We start from the raw sequence: 24190 nt of genomic DNA, 5'->3' as shown, positions 1-24190 counted from the left end.
CCTCCCACAACCTATCCTGGCTCCAACCCTCCCCCTTCCCATTGCCAATCCTGATTCCGATCGAGAAACAATGGGCAGAGTTTCCTTCACCCTATGCCCCTGTTACCTAGCAGTAAAATAGGTACCTGGGTGTTAGTCAGCTGTCACGGGCTGCTTCCTGGGGGTGGAGGCCTGGTCGAGGACCGGGCCGCGGGGACACTAAAGCCCCGAAATCATCTCAAGATAACCTCAAGATAGCCTGACATTTGAGAAAGTGACAAGCACGCCATAGTGACAGTATTGGGCAGTGCCACTCATCCTGTGAGTGGACACACTGCCATAGTGACAGTATTGGGCAGCGCCACTCATCCTGTGAGTGGACACACCGCCATAGTGACAGTATTGGGCAGTGCCACTCATCCTGTGAGTGGACACACCGCCATAGTGACAGTATTGGGCAGTGCCACTCATCCTGTGAGTGAACACACCGCCATAGTGACAGTATTGGGCAGTGCCACTCATCCTGTGAGTGGACACACTGCCATAGTGACAGTATTGGGCAGTGCCACTCATCCTATGAGTGGACACACAGCCATAGTGACAGTATTGGGCAGTGCCACTCATCCTGTGAGTGGACACACAGCCATAGTGACAGTCTTGGGCAGTGCCACTCATCCTGTGAGTGAACACACTGCAATAGTGACAGTATTGGGCAGTGTCACTCATCCTGTGAGTGAACACACTGCCATAGTGACAGTATTGGGCAGCGCCACTCATCCTGTGAGTGAACACACCGCCATAGTGACAGTATTGGGCAGTGCCACTCATCATGTGAGTGAACACACGGCCATAGTGACAGTATTGGGCAGCGCCACTCATCCTGTGAGTGGACACACCGCCATAGTGACAGTATTGGGCAGTGCCACTCATCCTGTGAGTGGACACACCGCCATAGTGACAGTATTGGGCAGTGCCACTCATCCTGTGAGTGGACACACCGCCATAGTGACAGTATTGGGCAGCGCCACACATCCTGTGAGTGGTCACACCACCATTGTGACAGTACTGGGCAGCGCCACTCATCCTGTGAGTGGACACACCACCATAGTGACAGTATTGGGCAGCGCCACACATCCTGTGAGTGGTCACACCACCATAGTGACAGTATTGGGCAGCGCCACTCATCCTGTGAGTGGACACACCGCCATAGCAGCATGTACAACACTCCCCAATAGGAAGAAAACCCGCTGGGTTGTTCATCCTGTCACTTGTACCCAGACACAGCTGGGACTTGCTTAACTGTCTCAAGTGAACGGCTTCTCAAACAAGAAGATTAACATCTGTCAACCATTAAAATCTTACGTTATCTTGCGGGTACAAAGTGGGGGAATCTTATAATAACAGTCTCTATATATGACGAATGGTATATCCCTAACTCAAACAATGTGGGTACTTCTACACGGCTTAGACTCTGCTGTAAGTCTCAGCAGACCTCTAGATGTTACTACTGCTCGGCTTAGACTCTGCTGTAAGTCTCAGCAGACCTCTAGATGTTACTACTGCTCGGCTTAGACTCTGCTGTAAGTCTCAGCAGACCTCTAGATGTTACTACTGCTCGGCTTAGACTCTGCTGTAAGTCTCAGCAGACCTCTAGATGTTACTACTGCTCGGCTTTGACTCTGCTGTAAGTCTCAGCAGACCTCTAGATGTTACTACTGCTCGGCTTAGACTCGGTTACAAGTATCTCTGGGAACTCTCATTATCTGCTGATGTAGACCTGACCAAATGTAAACTGTGTCAACAAAATTATTCGCACACCCTCCGTCACTATGTGATGGAGTGCGAAAAGATACGTGAATTCAGAGGCAATTCTATAACCAATGTTCCAGAGATGAGTAAATATTTCAATCAAAATGATCTGCTACTAGAAATTTTAGCCAAATATCCACAGGTTGCTAACTGTAGGTAGTAACTGAGTGATTGTAACCTATCCACCACTGCCCACTGGATGGGGGGCGGTGTGCAGGACAAACATATAAATTTTGACACTAGCTCTCCACATATGTCAGTTGCTTAATTTAGAACCTGTACTTGAGGTCGATCTCGAACCCGTTGTTGATGTGACGACTTATACTGAATTTTGTAACTAGCTCATCAAGACTGTAACTTGCTTAGCTAAATGAATTGTGACACTGCCGGGGTGGAGGCCGCAACATGTGGTGACACAGCAGGTGTGGAGGCCGCCACATGTGGTGACACTACAGGTGTGGAGGCCGCAACATGTGGTGACACAGCAGGTGTGGAGGCCGCAACATGTGGTGACACAGCAGGTGTGGAGGCCGCCACATGTGGTGACACTACAGGTGTGGAGGCCGCCACATGTGGTGACACTACAGGTGTGGAGGCCGCCACATGTGGTGACACTGCAGGTGTGGAGGCCGCCACATGTGGTGACACTGTAGGTGTGGAGGCAGCCGCATGTGGTGACATAGCATGTGTGGAGGCCGCCACATGTGGTGACACAGCAGGTGTGGAGGCCGCCACATGTGGTAACACAGCAGGTGTGGAGGCCACCAAATGTGGTAACACTGCATGTGTGGAGGCCGCCACATGAGGTGACACAGCAGGTGTGGAGGCCTCCACAAGAGGTAACACTGCAGGTGTGGAGGCCGCCAAATGAGGTGACACAGCAGGTGTGGAGGCCGCCACATGTGGTGACACTGCAGGTGTGGAGGCAGCCGCATGTGGTGACATAGCATGTGTGGAGGCCGCCACATGTGGTGACACAGCAGGTGTGGAGGCTGCCACATGTGGTAACACAGCAGGTGTGGAGGCCACCAAATGTGGTAACACTGCATGTGTGGAGGCCGCCACATGAGGTGACACAGCAGGTGTGGAGGCCTCCACAAGAGGTAACACTGCAGGTGTGGAGGCCGCCAAATGAGGTGACACAGCAGGTGTGGAGGCCGCCACATGTGGTAACACTGCAGGTGTGGAGGCCGCCAAATGAGGTGACACAGCAGGTGTGGAGGCCGCCACATGTGGTGACACTGCAGGTGTGGAGGCAGCCGCATGTGGTGACATAGCATGTGTGGAGGCCGCCACATGTGGTGACACAGCAGGTGTGGAGGCTGCTACATGTGGTAACACAGCAGGTGTGGAGGCCACCAAATGTGGTAACACTGCATGTGTGGAGGCCGCCACATGAGGTGACACAGCAGGTGTGGAGGCCTCCACAAGAGGTAACACTGCAGGTGTGGAGGCCGCCAAATGAGGTGACACAGCTGGTGTGGAGGCCGCCACATGTGGTAACACTGCAGGTGTGGAGGCCGCCAAATGAGGTGACACAGCAGGTGTGGAGGCCGCCACATGTGGTGACACTGCAGGTGTGGAGGCAGCCGCATGTGGTGACATAGCATGTGTGGAGGCCGCCACATGTGGTGACACAGCAGGTGTGGAGGCTGCCACATGTGGTAACACAGCAGGTGTGGAGGCCGCCACATGTAGTAAAACTGCAGGTGTGGAGGCCGCCACGGTCAGTGTTGCCCAAGACACCGGTGGAGGAGGACGGTCCGGGGCCTGCTACTCCGCTCTGACCTCTACTATAGAGTAAGTGTTCTCTCTCTGTTATTGTGTTCTCTCAAGAACAAATGTTCCCCTTAATGCGCCATTCATCTTACCAAATTATTAGAAAAATATTTATGAAGAATTGGACGCACCTCTGGGTGTTCACAGGTCCCGGGTGTTCACAGGTCCCGGGTGTTCACAGGTCCCAGGTGTTCACAGGTCCCGGGTGTTCACAGGTCCCCGGTGTTCACAGGTCCCGGGTGTTCACAGGTCCCGGGTGTTCACAGGTCCCGGGTGTTCACAGGTCCCGGGTGTTCACAGGTCCTGGGTGTTCACAGGTCCCGGGTGTTCACAGATCCCGGGTGTTCACAGGTCCCGGGTGTTCACAGGTCCCAGGTGTTCACAGGTCCCGGGTGTTCACAGGTCCCGGGTGTTCACAGGTCCCAGGTGTTCACAGGTCCCAGGTGTTCACAGGTCCCGGGTGTTCACAGGTCCCAGGTGTTCACAGGTCCCAGGTGTTCACAGGTCCCAGGTGTTCACAGGTCCCGGGTGTTCACAGGTCCCGGGTGTTCACAGGTCCCAGGTGTTCACAGGTCCCGGGTGTTCACAGGTCCCAGGTGTTCACAGGTCCCAGGTGTTCACAGGTCCCGGGTGTTCACAGGTCCTGGGTGTTCACAGGTCCCGGGTGTTCACAGGTCCCGGGTGTTCACAGGTCCCGGGTGTTCACAGGTCCCGGGTGTTCACAGGTCCCAGGTGTTCACAGGTCCTGGGTGTTCACAGGTCCCGGGTGTTCACAGGTCCCGGGTGTTCACAGGTCCCAGGTGTTCACAGGTCCTGGGTGTTCACAGGTCCCAGGTGTTCACAGGTCCTGGGTGTTCACAGGTCCCGGGTGTTCACAGGTCCCGGGTGTTCACAGGTCCCGGGTGTTCACAGGTCCCAGGTGTTCACAGTAGTGGGGTGTAAGCGCCACAGAACATTTTTTTTTTTTGGGCGGAGGACCCCTGTGGAATGTAAGCGCCACAGAACATTTTTTTTTTTGGGCGGAGGACCCCTGTGGAATGTAAGCGCCACAGAACATTTTTTTTTTTGGGGGGAGGACCCCTGTGGACTTGACACGCCACAGGTACCTTTTTTTTTGGGGCGAGGACCCCTGTGGACTTGACACGCCACAGGTACCTTTTTTTTTTTCTGGGAAATATCGTGTCTGTGAGCCAGGGTTTTCAGGTAAATTTAGAATATCGTCTGTGTGAGCCATGGTTTTCAGGCTCCAATATCGTCTGTGTGAGCCATGGTTTTCAGGTTCCAATATCGTCTGTGTGAGCCAGGGTTTTGAGGTTCCAATATCGTCTGTGTGAGCCAGGGTTTTCAGGTAAATTTTGTGTCACAGATTTTAGAAGTATGGAATTCTTATGAGAAAATAATTTCCGAGACATAGAAGTTTGTTAAGGCCTTATGGGACAAATTCAAGTAACGTATGTAGCTCTTTAGGGTTTCCATGAGAACTCTACGGACATATTTTACATGTTTTCAACTTACAAAATCGTCTATGTAAGCCTTAGTTATTCATATAAATTTAGAAAATCACCTGTGCGGGCCAGGGGTTTCAAGTCTCGTACATCACACCCCCCTCCCTCCCTCCCCCCCTTACCTCGCAATCTGTCGCGTCACCTTTATTTACTTTACGCCCGGCCAGCCAGACCTCTTATCTTATCTTATCTTCTTCATAATATCTCGACCATCCCTCCTCTCTCTCTCTCTCTCCTCCTCCTATTTCCTTACAACTATTTTCAGAGTTTCAAATAATCATAGAAGTTTATTTATATGTTTATAACCGAATTTGTAAAAGGACCATTTTCAGAGAATATTGTCTTAGATGTTTTGTTAAGGAAAACAGACAACTTATCCATAACATTTAGTTTTATATCCATTTATGGCTATTTCATCTGTAAAGACCAAATTGAACAGAGCCCAGTTTTAAGCTCTTATTTCATCAGAGTCCAGTTTATACCGAAAATTCGCCAGAGTCTACTTTGAGAGCAAAATTAGTCAGAGACAGTTTTTAGCTCATATTTCATCAGAGTCCAATTTATACCTAAAAAATGAACAGAGTCTACTTTGAGAGCAAAATTAGTCAGAGACAGTTTTAAGCTCATATTTCATCAGAGTCCAATTATCAACAGAAATTCGCCAGAGTCCAGTTCTTGATCGAAATTCATCAGAGTCCAATTATCAACAGAAATTCGCCAGAGTCCAGTTCTTGATCGAAATTCATCAGAGTCCAGTTTTCTAGCAAAATTCGCCAGAGTCTACTTTGTGCCAAAATATTCAGAGTCCAGTTCATGATCTAAATTAATCAGAGTCCAGTTTTCTAGCAAAATTCGCCAGAGTCTACTTTGTGCCAAAATATTCAGAGTCCAGTTCATGATCGAAATTAATCAGAGTCCAATTAAAGACCCAAATTTGGCAGAGACCACATTTTCGCTACTAGCAGTCCAATCCCCCTGAAATTTTAAACAGTCATATTTCAGACGTAGTAAATAAGATCAAGTCAGTTACAGAGCTCCAGCTCTTGTCCCCCTGTATTTGCATATTTTCTCTATATTCACTGTGTTCTTCGTATTCTCATCCGTGTTCACTCCATGTTCTACAAATGTTCACAGTCCCATTCAGTTCATATTTTCACAAGTATCTCCATTTTTTCTGTAATCTTTCTCTTAGTCTCATTATGTTCTCTACAAAGTCTAGTCATATTTTCTATGTTTTCATGTTCATCACATGTTCTCTTTACAACTTTTATACTCAATATTCATGCTAACTTCCATATTTTGTGTTCTTTGTCAATATTCATGTTCCTCTACAAGTTCATGTTCCTCACAAGATCACTTCGTTTTTCACCTTCACTTACATGTTTTCTACATTCTTTGTCATATTCTCCATGTTCTTCACAAGTCCATTGTTCATTCTTTGTATTCCCTATTCTCCTTATCATGTTTTCATGTTCTCTGTAAGTTCATATTCCCAGCATGTTCACTGTATTCATCAACTTTTCTTACATGTTTTCTGTGTTCACCGTATGTTCACTGTGTTCATTCCCTACTTAACCTCAATTTTTTATGTTCTTTGTTTCTTTTAACCAATTTGTTTCTTCCATTCACTAACTAGTTCTTTGTCAAATAATATTATACTGCATTACAGTTTCCTCAACAATTTTAGTCACCCAGTTTTTATTTGCAAAACTATGTCAAAGTAATTCTCATAGTCAACTTAATAGTTCTACCAGCCATGTTCTTAAACAAATCTACACTTTATTCAGTTCCAAATTTACAAAGACAAACCTTTCTTGTAACTTCTTAACTAAAAATCTTTCGCCAATCAACTGAAACATAGTCACTTTCCTCATTTCTCAACTAACTTATTATCCAATCAACCAAAAATTGTCAAAGGAATCTTTCCAACACTGTTCATAACTAAACTTATTATCCAGTCAACTAAAAATAGTCAGAAATAGCCTCGTTCAACACTGTTCTTAACTAAAACAACCTTTCTCTTAGCTAAAAATTGTCAAAGGAAACTTTTTTCAGCACTTTCTTAACAGGCACTATGTTTCATCAAGAAAAAATTGTCAAAGGAAACTTTCCAAAACTGTTCATAACTAGCTTTTATCCATCGTCAATCAACTAAAATAATAACTTTCATCATTTCTTAACTAAACTTATTCCCCAGTCATCAGAAATTAACCGTGTTCATCATGTTTCATTGTCATTTCATAACTAAAATTATCTGCCAATCATCAGAAAAAGTCACTTTCATCATTTCTTAACTAAACTTATTCCCCAGTCATCAGAAAATAACCGTGTTCATCATGTTTCATTGTCATTTCATAACTAAAATTATCTGCCAATCATCAGAAAAAGTCACTTTCATCATTTCTTAACTAAACATATTCCCCATTCATCAGAAAATAACCGTGTTCATCGTGTTTCATTGTCATTTCTTAACTAAAATTATCTGCCAATCATCAGAAAAAGTCATGTTCATCATGTTTTGGCTTTTGCTCAACTAAAAGTATTCATCGGTCAACTAAAAATAGTTACTTCATCATGTTTCCTTGTCATTTCTTAACTGAAATATCACTTCTCTCATCTGAAAATAGTCAGGATTAACCTCATTCAACACCGTTCTTAACTAAAACAGCCTTTCGCTTAGCTAAAAATTGTCAAAGGAATCTTTTCAGCACTGTTCATAACTAACTTTATCCATAGTCAAGTAAGAAAATATAGTCAAAGATATCTATCATCGTCGTTCTTAACTGACATTTATACTTTGTGGAGCACTAAAATAGTCAAATGTAACTTTTTCAACACTTTCGTAACTAAAATTATATGTCGCTAAGTAAGAAAAATAGTCAAAGGTGCTCTCCGTTACACCAAAGTTACTCTTCGAGAAATCAAAGACACTCTTCAATACATCAAGGACTTACTCAAAGACACCAAAGTTACACTCTAAGACATCCTTCGAGACATCAAAGACTTCCTTAAGACTTCAATGGGACTCTTCCATTCATCAAAGACATTCTCTAAGCCCTCAAAGTTATTCTCAGCACAATCAAAAGTTATTCCAAGACAACAAAAGTTATTCTCAGAACAATCAAAAGTTATTCCAAGACAACAAAAGTCATTCTCAGAGCTATCAAAATTATTCTCGGAGTCATCAAAAGGTATTCTCTAACTCACTTTTGGTCATTAAAGTTAATTTCTATGTTATAAAAGTTTGTCTCAGAGACATCTAAAGTTAATCTTAGAGTTATCAAATGTAATCTCTAACTCTCTTTTGTTCATCAAAGTTGATCTCAGAGTTAACAAAGGTAATCTCTAACTCACTCTCGTTCATCAAAGTTGTTTCAAAGACATCAAAGTTATTCAAAGAGCTAACAAAAGTTATTCTCAGAGTCACCTTCGTTCTTCAGAGAAACTTTCCAAAACATCTTTATTCATCAAAGTTATTCTCAGAGGCATAAAAGTCATTCTCAGAGCTATCAAACTTGTTCTCAAAGTCATCAAACTTATTCACAGAGTCATCAAAGTTATTTTCAGAGACATCTAAAGTTAATTTCTATGTTATAAAGTTATTCTCAGAGACATCTAAAGTCAATCTTGGTCATCAATGTTGTTCTCTAAACATCAATGTTGTTCTCCAAGACATCAAAGATGTTCTCAAAATCATAAAAGTTATTCCCAGAGCTATCAAAGTTAATCTCAGAGTTATCCAAAGATATTCTCATGTCCACAAAAGTTATTCCAAGAGACGTCAAAGTTGTTTCAAAGACATCAAAGTTAATCTCAGAGTTATCCAAAGACATTCTCAGAGACATCTAAAGTTATTCTCTAAGACATCAAAGTTGTTCTAAGAGTTATCAAAAGTTATTCTCAGTCATGATATGTTATTCTCTAACTCACTTCCATTCATCAAAGACATTCTCTAAGTCCTGAAAGTTATTCTCTAAGACAACAAAGTCTTTCTCAGAGCTACCAAAGATGTTCTCTAAATCATAAAAGTTAATCTTAACTCACCTTCGTTCATTAGAGAAACTTTCCAATCCATATTCGTTGACCAGAGTTATTCTCAGAGTCATCAAAGCGATCTCTAATTCATCTTCGTTCTCCAAAGTTGTTCTCTAAGACACCTTCATTCATCAAAGAAACTCTCCTTCTTCCATCATGTTATTCTTTAAGACATCTTCAGTCATAAAATTTTCTCTCCAAAATGTAACTAGTTCAGCTTTTCATACCAAACCTGCATTTCTGTTAAAACATATTTTCTTAGTTGCTTTACCCTAAAACTGTTCTCTGAACTACACTGTTCAAACCTACGTAACCTATCCTCTCCACCCAATGTTACTTAGTTAACGTAACGTTCCTAAACCTAGCTTTACCTATCCTAACATACCTTACCTTACCTTCCCTATCTTACCTAACTTTACCTATCCTAACATAACTTACCTTACCTTCCCTAACTTAACCTAACTTTACCTATCCTAACTTAACTTGCCTTTCATAACCTAACTTTACCTATCCTAACATAACTTACCTTACCTTCCCTATCTTACCTAACTTTACCTATCCTAACATAACTTACCTTACCTTCCCTAACTTAACCTAACTTTACCTATCCTAACTTAACTTACCTAACTTATTCTGCTTAACATAACTTACCTTACCTTCCCTATCTTACCTAACTTTACCTATCCTATCCTAACCTAACTTGTCTTACCTAACTTAATCTTACTTTCCCAAACTGATGTATCCTAACTTATCTAGTCCAACCAGACATGATCTAACTTAAGTATTCCTTCTTGTCTTTGTGTTTCGTCACTCATTGTCTCATATTCATTTACTCATTTCATTAGTTAATTTCTCAAATGGTCACTTATGCATTTCAAGTGCTATTTGTTAGAGATTGGATATTTAAGCATTTCAAAGAATTATAATTTCTCAAATGGACGTTTTTGCATTTCAAGTGCTATTTGTTAGAGATTGGATATTTAAGCATTTCAAAGAATTTTTGTTATATATGGGCATTTACTCATTTCATTAGTTAATTTCTCAAATGGTCACTTATGCATTTCAAGTGTTATTTGTTTAAGATTGGGTATTTAACCATTTCAAAGGATTTTTGTTATATATGGGAACTTACTCGTTTCAAGGGCTAATTTCTCAAATGGTCATTTTTGCAGATCAAGGGTTATTTGTTAAAGTTCATCAAGTTGCCCATAAGTTGTATTAGTAGGTTCTATCTTATGTTCTTATTCCCCAACCCCTTAACCTATCCTCTTGTAATCTTAGTGTATTTAGTAGGTTCTATCTTATGTTTTTATTCCCCAACCCTTTAACCTATCCTTTCAGATGTAGTTTGTTGAATATATTATCCTTTTCCTAACCTTTCAGATGTAGTTTTGTTTCTCCTTTTTGTATATTTTTACCCAAACCTTCTTTCCTTCTTTACTTTGATTCTCCTACTCCTTCTAACCCTCCTTTTCTATCTCTCTCCCTTATTCTCTCTCTTCCTCCCCCTCTCTCTCCCTCATTTGCTCAAATGCTCTCTTGTTTCTCAAATTCAAGTCTTATTGCTCCCATTCTCACACCCTCATTCTCATTCACTTAGTTTTTCTTTTTCTCAATTCAAGTCTTATTGCTCCCATTCTCACACCCTCATTCTCATTCACTTAGTTTTTCTTTTTCTCAATTCAAGTCTTATTGCTCCCATTCTCACACCCTCATTCTCATTCACTTAGTTTTTCTTTTTCTCAATTCAAGTCTTAGTGCTCCCATGCCCACACTCTCTCTCATTCTCTCTTCTTTGGTCCCATTTTCTTCCGCCCCCTCTCTCTTACTCCCTGCTCTTCTTTTATGCTCTCACTCCCTTAAGCTCTTGTTTCTCAATTTCAAGTCTTAGTAGATCTGATTCTTTACTATTGTAATTTTTATTATTACTATGATAAAGAATGAACTTATATGTGAAAACAAAGTAAAGAAGGAAAGAAGGTTTGGGTAAAAATATACAAAAAGGAGAAACAAAACTACATCTGAAAGGTTAGGAAAAGGATAATATATTCAACAAACTACATCTGAAAGGATAGGTTAAAGGGTTGGGGAATAAAAACATAAGATAGAACCTACTAAATACACTAAGATTACAAGAGGATAGGTTAAGGGGTTGGGGAATAAGAACATAAGATAGAACCTACTAATACAACTTATGGGCAACTTGATGAACTTTAACAAATAACCCTTGATCTGCAAAAATGACCATTTGAGAAATTAGCCCTTGAAACGAGTAAGTTCCCATATATAACAAAAATCCTTTGAAATGGTTAAATACCCAATCTTAAACAAATAACACTTGAAATGCATAAGTGACCATTTGAGAAATTAACTAATGAAATGAGTAAATGCCCATATATAACAAAAATTCTTTGAAATGCTTAAATATCCAATCTCTAACAAATAGCACTTGAAATGCAAAAACGTCCATTTGAGAAATTATAATTCTTTGAAATGCTTAAATATCCAATCTCTAACAAATAGCACTTGAAATGCATAAGTGACCATTTGAGAAATTAACTAATGAAATGAGTAAATGAATATGAGACAATGATTGACGAAACACAAAGACAAGAAGGAATACTTAAGTTAGATCATGTCTGGTTGGACTAGATAAGTTAGGATACATCAGTTTGGGAAAGTAAGATTAAGTTAGGTAAGACAAGTTAGGTTAGGATAGGATAGGTAAAGTTAGGTAAGATAGGGAAGGTAAGGTAAGTTATGTTAAGCAGAATAAGTTAGGTAAGTTAAGTTAGGATAGGTAAAGTTAGGTTAAGTTAGGGAAGGTAAGGTAAGTTATGTTAGGATAGGTAAAGTTAGGTAAGATAGGGAAGGTAAGGTAAGTTATGTTAGGATAGGTAAAGTTAGGTTATGAAAGGCAAGTTAAGTTAGGATAGGTAAAGTTAGGTTAAGTTAGGGAAGGTAAGGTAAGTTATGTTAGGATAGGTAAAGTTAGGTAAGATAGGGAAGGTAAGGTAAGGTATGTTAGGATAGGTAAAGCTAGGTTTAGGAACGTTACGTTAACTAAGTAACATTGGGTGGAGAGGATAGGTTACGTAGGTTTGAACAGTGTAGTTCAGAGAACAGTTTTAGGGTAAAGCAACTAAGAAAATATGTTTTAACAGAAATGCAGGTTTGGTATGAAAAGCTGAACTAGTTACATTTTGGAGAGAAAATTTTATGACTGAAGATGTCTTAAAGAATAACATGATGGAAGAAGGAGAGTTTCTTTGATGAATGAAGGTGTCTTAGAGAACAACTTTGGAGAACGAAGATGAATTAGAGATCGCTTTGATGACTCTGAGAATAACTCTGGTCAACGAATATGGATTGGAAAGTTTCTCTAATGAACGAAGGTGAGTTAAGATTAACTTTTATGATTTAGAGAACATCTTTGGTAGCTCTGAGAAAGACTTTGTTGTCTTAGAGAATAACTTTCAGGACTTAGAGAATGTCTTTGATGAATGGAAGTGAGTTAGAGAATAACATATCATGACTGAGAATAACTTTTGATAACTCTTAGAACAACTTTGATGTCTTAGAGAATAACTTTAGATGTCTCTGAGAATGTCTTTGGATAACTCTGAGATTAACTTTGATGTCTTTGAAACAACTTTGACGTCTCTTGGAATAACTTTTGTGGACATGAGAATATCTTTGGATAACTCTGAGATTAACTTTGATAGCTCTGGGAATAACTTTTATGATTTTGAGAACATCTTTGATGTCTTGGAGAACAACATTGATGTTTAGAGAACAACATTGATGACCAAGATTGACTTTAGATGTCTCTGAGAATAACTTTATAACATAGAAATTAACTTTAGATGTCTCTGAAAATAACTTTGATGACTCTGTGAATAAGTTTGATGACTTTGAGAACAAGTTTGATAGCTCTGAGAATGACTTTTATGCCTCTGAGAATAACTTTGATGAATAAAGATGTTTTGGAAAGTTTCTCTGAAGAACGAAGGTGACTCTGAGAATAACTTTTGTTAGCTCTTTGAATAACTTTGATGTCTTTGAAACAACTTTGATGAACGAGAGTGAGTTAGAGATTACCTTTGTTAACTCTGAGATCAACTTTGATGAACAAAAGAGAGTTAGAGATTACATTTGATAACTCTAAGATTAACTTTAGATGTCTCTGAGACAAACTTTTATAACATAGAAATTAACTTTAATGACCAAAAGTGAGTTAGAGAATACCTTTTGATGACTCCGAGAATAATTTTGATAGCTCTGAGAATGACTTTTGTTGTCTTGGAATAACTTTTGATTGTTCTGAGAATAACTTTTGTTGTCTTGGAATAACTTTTGATTGTGCTGAGAATAACTTTGAGGGCTTAGAGAATGTCTTTGATGAATGGAAGAGTCCCATTGAAGTCTTAAGGAAGTCTTTGATGTCTCGAAGGATGTCTTAGAGTGTAACTTTGGTGTCTTTGAGTAAGTCCTTGATGTATTGAAGAGTGTCTTTGATTTCTCGAAGAGTAACTTTGGTGTAACGGAGAGCACCTTTGACTATTTTTCTTACTTAGCGACATATAATTTTAGTTACGAAAGTGTTGAAAAAGTTACATTTGACTATTTTAGTGCTCCACAAAGTATAAATGTCAGTTAAGAACGACGATGATAGATATCTTTGACTATATTTTCTTACTTGACTATGGATAAAGTTAGTTATGAACAGTGCTGAAAAGATTCCTTTGACAATTTTTAGCTAAGCGAAAGGCTGTTTTAGTTAAGAACGGTGTTGAATGAGGTTAATCCTGACTATTTTCAGATGAGAGAAGTGATATTTCAGTTAAGAAATGACAAGGAAACATGATGAAGTAACTATTTTTAGTTGACCGATGAATACTTTTAGTTGAGCAAAAGCCAAAACATGATGAACATGACTTTTTCTGATGATTGGCAGATAATTTTAGTTAAGAAATGACAATGAAACACGATGAACACGGTTATTTTCTGATGAATGGGGAATATGTTTAGTTAAGAAATGATGAAAGTGACTTTTTCTGATGATTGGCAGATAATTTTAGTTATGAAATGACAATGAAACATGATGAACACGGTTATTTTCTGATGACTGGGGAATAAGTTTAGTTAAGAAATGATGAAAGTGACTTTTTCTGATGATTGGCAGATAATTTTAGTTATGAAATGACAATGAAACATGATGAACACGGTTAATTTCTGATGACTGGGGAATAAGTTTAGTTAAGAAATGATGAAAGTTATTATTTTAGTTGATTGACGATGGATAAAAGCTAGTTATGAACAGTTTTGGAAAGTTTCCTTTGACAATTTTTTCTTGATGAAACATAGTGCCTGTTAAGAAAGTGCTGAAAAAAGTTTCCTTTGACAATTTTTAGCTAAGAGAAAGGTTGTTTTAGTTAAGAACAGTGTTGAACGAGGCTATTTCTGACTATTTTTAGTTGACTGGATAATAAGTTTAGTTATGAACAGTGTTGGAAAGATTCCTTTGACAATTTTTGGTTGATTGGATAATAAGTTAGTTGAGAAATGAGGAAAGTGACTATGTTTCAGTTGATTGGCGAAAGATTTTTAGTTAAGAAGTTACAAGAAAGGTTTGTCTTTGTAAATTTGGAACTGAATAAAGTGTAGATTTGTTTAAGAACATGGCTGGTAGAACTATTAAGTTGACTATGAGAATTACTTTGACATAGTTTTGCAAATAAAAACTGGGTGACTAAAATTGTTGAGGAAACTGTAATGCAGTATAATATTATTTGACAAAGAACTAGTTAGTGAATGGAAGAAACAAATTGGTTAAAAGAAACAAAGAACATAAAAAATTGAGGTTAAGTAGGGAATGAACACAGTGAACATACGGTGAACACAGAAAACATGTAAGAAAAGTTGATGAATACAGTGAACATGCTGGGAATATGAACTTACAGAGAACATGAAAACATGATAAGGAGAATAGGGAATACAAAGAATGAACAATGGACTTGTGAAGAACATGGAGAATATGACAAAGAATGTAGAAAACATGTAAGTGAAGGTGAAAAACGAAGTGATCTTGTGAGGAACATGAACTTGTAGAGGAACATGAATATTGACAAAGAACACAAAATATGGAAGTTAGCATGAATATTGAGTATAAAAGTTGTAAAGAGAACATGTGATGAACATGAAAACATAGAAAATATGACTAGACTTTGTAGAGAACATAATGAGACTAAGAGAAAGATTACAGAAAAAATGGAGATACTTGTGAAAATATGAACTGAATGGGACTGTGAACATTTGTTATACTCAAAATTCTGTCAGTTGAAATGTAACCAATCACAGGCAAGTAGGCCTCTGACGTCATGACAGACAGAGGAGCATCAAGCATGCTCCCAGCAGCCTCAGTTATCCTCACAGACCCAGAGTAGGTGGACCTCGGCTGGCCAGTTATACACCTGTTTGCCTCACTCAATAAATATATACAGAAGCGACTACTGAGTCTACATTCTACCCGAACAAGGCAAACGAATACTGGTAGCAGCAGTGGGATCCAGAAATTTTTTTCTGGAAGCAAAAGTTCCAGTACCCAGCATCGCCTCGTGTTCCAGCCAAAACCGCCGCCACCGCCACCGCCATAAGCCGCCATCCTGCCACCCACGCATCAAATATTGTGCCAGACCGGGGTCCTGCCATCAACCACTACTCCAGGCTAACGTTTTAGAAGTAAGGGTCAATATTTTCCTGTGAGAACGCTCACTCATCAGTGAGGAGGAAGGAAGCTTCCCGCGCCAGCCATTTTTGAACCTCGCGCCACCACGTGGGAACCACCTATTACACCCACCACCACCACCACCGCCACCCAAGCTGACAGTATCAAGCTTCGTGAGGGTGCAAGCTACTGCAATCGTCGTCAGCCATCGTCGCAAGTATCAACTGGTTATTCCATCGTCGCAATATTGTCGTCGTCAGAATTTATCTTCGTGCCTCTAGCCTGAACAGTGTGGGGTCCCTGAGTCTCGCGCCACCGCCGCCAGGAGCGCTGCCGTCGCATCCAGTTTGTAAACACGCCTCACATGGGCCTCTTCAGATCTTCACGACGCTTCTCCTACTTTGGCTACTGGTGATCCTCATAAATTACAACCCTGAGATAAGTAATTGCTAGTTGAGAACAACGTGCCAAGTGTTAAAAAGTGACTTATGTAATAATTCCCATAATATCCTGTGAATTAACCATTCAGTGACTTGTTAAATATTGGAGCTGGTTCAGTACTGCACTCCCCACAGTTTTCCTGTGTGATTTCAACATTCCTGCTTCTTACAGTAATTTCATTGAATTTTAATTGTTCTCCTAGAGTGTTATTGGTAAATTCAAATTCCAGTGAATTAAGAAATCCTTGTTTTAGTAGCAGTTAAGGATTTGTGCAATATAATTTTTTTTAATTTCTCCAGACCTAACTTGAAATTTATCCTTTAAGCATTTTATTTTAAACTTTTACCATAGGAGTTATATACATTCCTGTGTCCAGTTTATGTGTTACATCCATATTTCTTGCATTGCCACTTGTTGTGTTGAATCTTTTTAATGAAATTTTGCAATTGCATTTCCCAGTTTTTATTCTAAATTGCTGTGCTTAGTCTGGTTTAATTAATTTACATACATCTAATTCCAGTCATTTTTTTAATGAAAGATTGCTAAATTTAGTTTACAATTGCTTGTTCTTAATTATTTTCTTGCCTAGCCCAATTTAATAATTTTATTTCTGCCATTTTTACTTTAGCCAAGTTGATATTTTTTTGTGTTTATTTTTGTGTATACTATTTCTGATGCCAGGTGCACTTAATTATAATCTGCGTTCAAATATTACTTCCACGGCTGTGACAATGCCTACCACTGTTGAAACCCCTTCAGAATCAATGGGAACAGTTGCTCGTCCCAATGGCCAGAGATCAGCTCAGGAAATGGCTATTCCTCTTTTTGCTGGGGAATCGCGTTTATTAGAATCATGGTTTAGTAAGGTTGAAGCGAAAACAGTTGCACGTTTTTCTAAGCCTACTGATGCCGAATACTTAGCAATTGCACGGTCAGCCGTGGACACAACCAAAGGTGATGCACGTTTTGTTGTTGATGAGAAAGCCATTGTTAGCCTCCAGTCTTGGCCTGAATTTAAGGATTTCTTTCGCCGTCGCTTTGTTAATAAAGGAGACCTTGACCCATATAGGTTAGTCAAGAAAATTGCCAATGCCACCATGCAGCCTGGTGAATCGTTTAATGCGTTTACTAGCCGTCTCGATCAGTATCTGTATGCCTTAGTTTCTGCTATGAATAATTCGACTTGGTTAGATAAAGACAATAATCTGTCCCCTGAGGCTATGGCCAAAATGATAGCATTTGGTACTTTAATGCATTTTGCCCCCGAGCATACAAAACCAATCGTTGAGCAACAAAATTTTGGTGTTAAACATGAAATTGGTGAAGTATTTGAGGCTATTAACAATGCCGCAGATAAACTAGCTCCCCGAAGTGCTCAACTGTTGCCACCCTCTGATGCTGTAAATGTAGTCACAAGCTCTCAGCATCCTCCCACAAATTCTCAAAACTCTTGGTCGCAGAAGCGTACCCATGCTCGTAGCCCCCAGTCAAATTCGCCGCCTCATAAAATGCCGAAACGCCATAGTCCACAACCATCCACTCCCTCATGTTGGCATTGTGGTAAGAGTAACCACCTTGCAAGGGACTGTTGGTCCGCCCCTAGATCATCACCTCCTAGACAATTCTCTCGGCCCCCTCATCAATCTAATCATTCTAGGCTTCCATATTGCACGTACCATAAACAAGTTGGTCACCACACTGCGGATTGTAGAGCTAGGCAAAGGACATCTCCACCTCGTAACTCCCATGGTCAGTCTTGGCGAGGCTCACAGCGTCCAAGACATTATCAGAACTCTCGTAATTACAACTCCCAGCCCAGCTATAATGCAACTTCAAATTATAATGCTCAGTCACAGAATGCTGGAGCTCAGAATGTTCACCCCATGTCGTCGGGAAACCCCCAAGGCCATCCGCTAACCAATTCAAGCTAGCCAATCCTAGTGCCCTCCCTGTGTATTCAGTAGCTACCCAAAATAGATTTGGACACTTGACAGAGGAGGACACTGACTCTAGACCAGTTGTAGATGTTGACGGATCCACAGTAAATTTGACACAAACAAGACGCAGATATCCCGGACAACATAAGTCAAAAATAGTAACTTGTCCAGTCTCAAGTGATGGTCCCCTTGTATCAGCCATTGTACATGGTAGAGTTTTAAAAGTTTTTCTTGACTCAGGTGCAAAAATTAATATTGTCAAGCCCTCAGCTCTTAGAGACATTGAAAGTAAGCACCCTACTATTTTAAAACAGTCACACATACCTTTTCTAAGTGGTATTTCAGGAAATAAAGTAAAAGTTCAGGGTGAAATTGACCTCCCACTCAAGTTCAATGATGTCACATTGTCTATAACATGTTTAGTTGTTGACATTATTCATTTTCCTGGAGACATTCTCTTAGGTCTGTACACCATGATTGATGAAAATATTGCATTGTTTCCCCATCGTTGGAACATAAGTATCAAAGACCATGTCATACCCTTGTGTAGCATGTATCGACAGGGCCACGAGTTCAATCTTCAATCAGATTACGTTAATTTTGTTGACACCCGCCTTGCAAGCGTAGGTTTGTCAGATCATTGTCGTGGTAGCATACCCGAGAAAACAGGCACTCGATTGAAGCATAGTAGTTGTGCAGTTGTTAAGGAGAATGAGTATCGGGACTTTCTGGAAGGGGACGCCCTAACGGATTCTCGTTGTCTCGCTCGCCTGGCAGCTTCCATCTCTGAAGTCAGTGGTTCCACGGCTACTGACACTGTGCTACACCCTCATTCTCTCACCAGAATAAGAGTTAAGGTTCAGGGAGTGCCTGAGTTGTCGGATGTGATTGCGGAAAGTGAAACATGTAAAGTGAATGGTACATTTGTTGAACCCTCCTGGCACACAGTGCAGGATGGTACTGTCTCACTTTTTATCGCGAACACAAGTAATGCCGATATCCATCTCCAGTCGGGTACCCATGTTGTAGATTTTGCCCATTACTCGTTACCGGTGCGAGTTGTGGATGATGTCTCCATGGATCATACTGTTTGTACACTCACACCAGGAGAACAGGGATCTCAGCCAGAGGTGCAAGCGCAACACCTCAGTCCTACTGATTTTCCTGACTCTGTGGCTCAGCTTTTGGAAATTTTGAACAGGAATAGAGCTGTTGTTGCTCTACCAGGAGAAAAATTAGGTCTCACTCCTCTCATTACACATAAAATTCCCCTTGAACAAGGAACTACGCCTATTTATGTACCAGCTTACCGTCTTCCCCATTCTCAGAGAGCAGAAGCAGATAGACTTGTAGAAGAAATGTTACAGAGTGATGTAATTGAATCGAGTAATTCGCCATGGAACGCTCCATTGATTCTTGTACCAAAGCGAGATGGGACTTGGAGACCTGTAATCGATTATCGCAAGCTTAACAGAGTAACAATACCTGATCGTTTCCCACTTCCAGTTCTCAATGATTTGTTGCAAAGTATTGGTCGAAACAAAGTATTCTCTACGTTAGATTTGTTGCAGGGATTCTGGCAAATCCCCCTTGATGAGGAAAGTAAACAATTGACAGCCTTTAGTACTCCCAATGGTCATTTTCATTTCAAAAGAATGCCGTTTGGTTTGCGTAGTAGTCCAATAACCTTTTCACGGCTCATGACAAATCTATTTCGTAGATTGATAGGAAGTACGCTTCTAGTTTACCTTGATGATCTCATAATCATGTCGCAAGATGTTCAGACTCATTTCCAGAACCTTGAAAAGGTACTTGCAAAGCTCGCTGAAGCTAATTTAAAAATAAAGCTTGCAAAATGTTCATTTTTAAAGCAAAAGATTAATTTCCTAGGTCATACAGTTACACCTTCAGGTATTACATTGAATGAATCAAAAATTATTGCTGCCCGTGATTTTCCAACACCTCGTACCGCAGAAGCCGTAAGACAGTTCACAGGTCTTGTAGGATTTTATCGTTCATTTATTGCTGGATTCTCTATTATAGCCGCTCCGCTTTACAAGTTGCAAAGAAAAGATGAACCCTTTGTTTGGGGAGAGGCCCAGGATCAGTCATTCAAAAAACTCAAAGCAGCCTTGATTTCGTCACCTGTCCTTAGGTATCCAGATTTTTCTAAACCTTTTACGTTGGTTACAGATGCTAGTGACATAGGTCTAGGTGCTGCATTACTTCAAACAGAAGGTCACAGAGATCACGCAATAGCTTATGCTAGCCGCACATTATCCAAAGAAGAGAAAAATTATAGTGCAACAGAACGAGAAGCCTTGGCAGTTGTTTGGGCACTTAAACATTTCAAGGATACAATTTATAATTACCCAGTTCATGTTCTTACAGATCACCAACCATTAATTCCCTTGTTCAAAAATAAGAATCCAGTTGGAAAGTTTGCTAGATATTTGCTCACAATTCAAGAATTCAATCCCACATTTGGATATATTCCAGGAAAGCAAAATGTTGTAGCGGATGCGTTTTCTCGACACGTAGCTGCGATTCAATTAAATTACCCAGCATTAGATGCTACAGTAGTAGAAACGGAACAAAGACAAGACCCCATATGGGCACCCGTCATTAAATTTTTGACTAAGCAAGACACTCGCCCGATTCATAAACCACCAGTACCATTGAAAGAACTAGTTATGTTGGACAATTTACTGTGTAGAGTAGTAAAGCTAGGGACAGCCCCGAGGAAATGTTGTCAGTTAGTTGTTCCAGCTGTCTTGGTACCAACTGTGTTAAAAATTATCCATGATGCTCCTGCAAGTGCACATCCAGGAAAGGATCGTACACTCCAACAAGGTCGATTGAAATATTTTTGGCCAAAAATGGCTAAGGAGATTGCTCATTATGTTGACAGATGTTTAACTTGTTTACAGCACAAGGGACATGTTTCAGGACCTAATCCAATTCAGGTGTACCCAGCAATTAAAGCTCCTTGGGAACGAATATCGATGGATTTATTGACAAATTTTGCGGAAACAGAGAAAGGGAACAAACATTTGCTTGTAATGGTCGATAATTTTTCACGGTTTTGCGAACTAGTTCCTATCCCGAACAAAACAGCAGAAACCATAGCCAGCGCATTCCATGACCAAATAATTTGTAGATATAGTATGCCTAAAGTAATCCTTTCAGATAATGGTCCGGAATTCAGTAATAGTATTCTAACTAGCTTGTGTGATTTATATAACATCAAAAAATGTAGCATCATGCCTTATCATCCGGCAAGTAATGGACTAGCTGAACGTACTAACAGGAAAGTGTTAGATGCCTTGAGAGTCACGTTGAATTTTGATAACAACAATTGGGATGATTTTATACCCTTAATTCAGTGTGCTATAAATTCTTCAATTAATGTTTCTACTGGTGACACACCTCACGCTATTCTTTATGGTACAGATAAGATCCTCCCTAATGAATTGATTAACGTACCTCCTACTCCCTTATATAACGTTGATGATTTTGTTCAAGTGAAGCGTAGACAAATGCAATTAGTATTCAAGAAAATACGAGAACAACTGTCCAAAGCAACAGCCGAGTTCACTCTAGCAAGGAATGCACGAGCTAAACCCAATAAAATAACTATTGGATCTGTAGTAATGATACTTAACCAACACAGGTCTGGTCCTATGTACAAGTTAACTAAGAAATTTTTGGGTCCATATAAGGTAATCGAGCTTATTAAAGGTAACAAATACAGACTTAAGAACTTGTTAACAGGAGAGTATATAAATGAACATTTAGACCACATGAAGTTAGCTAAAATGACTGTTGACGAGACTGATGAGGAAGATGACAATGAACTTACCCAGACAGATACTCCTACTCGGACACCACGTCCTGTGGTTGACAGACCACTGGATGTTCAGCAACCCCATACTAGCAATTATAATCTTAGATCTAGACCTCTCGTTTCAACCGTGCACTCACCACATGTCCATTGGCTAGATGTTAACGAGGATATCTCTCAAGATGATAGTTTGTCGCATGAAGTTTCACCTGTTCCGGACCTTCAGTCAGAGCCAGAGTTGTATAGTGCTCTGGATGAGCTAGGTGTAGATATCCGCAGAATTTATAATTGATTGCACTCTGTAGTTATTCTGTTTGTTTTGAAAAAAAAAAAAAAAAAAAAAAAACTCAATTGCAGTATTTCTACCACATGTGTCTTATTATTACCATTATATATAATGTATAGTTTTTCTCAACTTTATTTTGTTATGAATTAGATGCCATTGTCAAGTCTACTACCATTTGTATTTTTACAGTGCTTGTCATAAGAGTTATTATTGTTCTAGCAACCACATTGTGGCCAGTGAATCCTGACTGCTATCACGCAGATGTTAGTCTTCTTGATCCAGGTCTTGTATATGCTTGTAAATATATTGCACATTATATATATTGTACATTGGTCTTGTAAATATATTGTATATTTCGAAAAAAAAAAGAAAAAAAGAAAAAAAAAAAAAATTATCTATCTTGAAATTCAATTGTGGTTGTTAGGTCAGAACTTTGTTCTATTAATGTAATAATTGTTTAATTTTGTATGGTTTTCAAGCACATGCCATTGACACATGTTAATAATTTTGTTTAGGCAATACCTTGAGTTGTATTGTTCATATCTGATCAGTAGACATACACATGTTCTTAATACTCTGATTTAATCAAAGCATTGTTACCATGATTTTCACCTATTATGATGAATTTTTTTTTGGTGCATATATGCCGAGTTGTTTGTATTACGCACACCTGATCTTCTTTCAATGTTTTATTATGCAAATTTCACATGTAAGCCATTATTGTATGCCACCGAGGTCCTTTCAGTATCATTGTAACTATATAGCTAGCCAGAGCTTGTCGACAAGGGACGTCGACTTGGTAGCGTGTCCGAGCGGTGTTATACTCAAAATTCTGTCAGTTGAAATGTAACCAATCACAGGCAAGTAGGCCTCTGACGTCATGACAGACAGAGGAGCATCAAGCATGCTCCCAGCAGCCTCAGTTATCCTCACAGACCCAGAGTAGGTGGACCTCGGCTGGCCAGTTATACACCTGTTTGCCTCACTCAATAAATATATACAGAAGCGACTACTGAGTCTACATTCTACCCGAACAAGGCAAACGAATACATTTGTAGAACATGGAGTGAACACGGATGAGAATACGAAGAACACAGTGAATATAGAGAAAATATGCAAATACAGGGGGACAAGAGCTGGAGCTCTGTAACTGACTTGATCTTATTTACTACGTCTGAAATATGACTGTTTAAAATTTCAGGGGGATTGGACTGCTAGTAGCGAAAATGTGGTCTCTGCCAAATTTGGGTCTTTAATTGGACTCTGATTAATTTCGATCATGAACTGGACTCTGAATATTTTGGCACAAAGTAGACTCTGGCGAATTTCTGTTGATAATTGGACTCTGATGAAATATGAGCTTAAAACTATCTCTGACGAATTTTGCTCTCAAAGTAGACTCTGGCGAATTTCTGTTGATAATTGGACTCTGATGAAATATGAGCTTAAAACTGGGCTCTGACTAATTTTGCTCTCAAAGTAGACTCTGGCGAATTTCTGTTGATAATTGGACTCTGATGAAATATGAGCTTAAAACTGGGCTCTGTTCAATTTTGGTCTTTACAGGTGAAATAGCCGTAAATGGATATAAAACTAAATGTTATGGCTAAGTTGTCTGTTTTCCTTAACAAAACATCTAAGACAATATTCTCTGAAAAAGGTCTTTTACAAATTCGGTCATAAACATATAAATAAACTTCTATGATTATTTGAAACTCTGAAAATAGTTGGAGAGAGAGAGAGAGGGACGGTCCAGATATTATTATGGAGAAGATAAGATACGATTACCGAGGTGACCTGAAGGCCGTGTCTGGCTGACGTCTAAAGTAAACACAGGTGAGGCGACAG

General features: G+C 39.9%; 1 protein-coding gene and 1 long non-coding RNA gene across 2 annotated transcripts in view; one reads left to right on the top strand and one right to left on the bottom strand.

The window, feature by feature from the left end:
* Positions 1-2154: 2154 nt before the first annotated feature.
* LOC123772731 (calphotin-like) lies at positions 2155-3393 on the bottom strand. The gene has a single exon (XM_045766100.1). It carries the CDS (start codon positions 3391-3393, stop codon positions 2155-2157), a length of 1239 nt encoding a protein of 412 aa, XP_045622056.1.
* A 140-nt stretch (positions 3394-3533) lies between these two features.
* The window catches only part of LOC123772783 (uncharacterized), a 117611-nt gene continuing 96954 nt past the window's right edge, over positions 3534-24190 (top strand). Inside the window, exon 1 of the long non-coding RNA XR_006774709.2 lies at positions 3534-3588. This is a non-coding gene — a long non-coding RNA (uncharacterized lncRNA). The remainder of the gene's footprint in view (positions 3589-24190) is intronic.

This window comes from Procambarus clarkii, chromosome 50 (assembly GCF_040958095.1).
Source record: "Procambarus clarkii isolate CNS0578487 chromosome 50, FALCON_Pclarkii_2.0, whole genome shotgun sequence".
NCBI lineage: Eukaryota > Metazoa > Arthropoda > Malacostraca > Decapoda > Cambaridae > Procambarus > Procambarus clarkii.
The sequence above is the reverse complement of the archived record's forward strand: the minus strand, read 5'-3'. Positions and strand labels throughout refer to the sequence as shown.

Bases quoted from the DNA above. Each gene is read 5' to 3' on its own strand.
- LOC123772731 (XM_045766100.1), bottom strand. From the start codon at position 3,393: ATGTCACCACATGCGGCTGCCTCCACACCTGCAGTGTCACCACATGTG.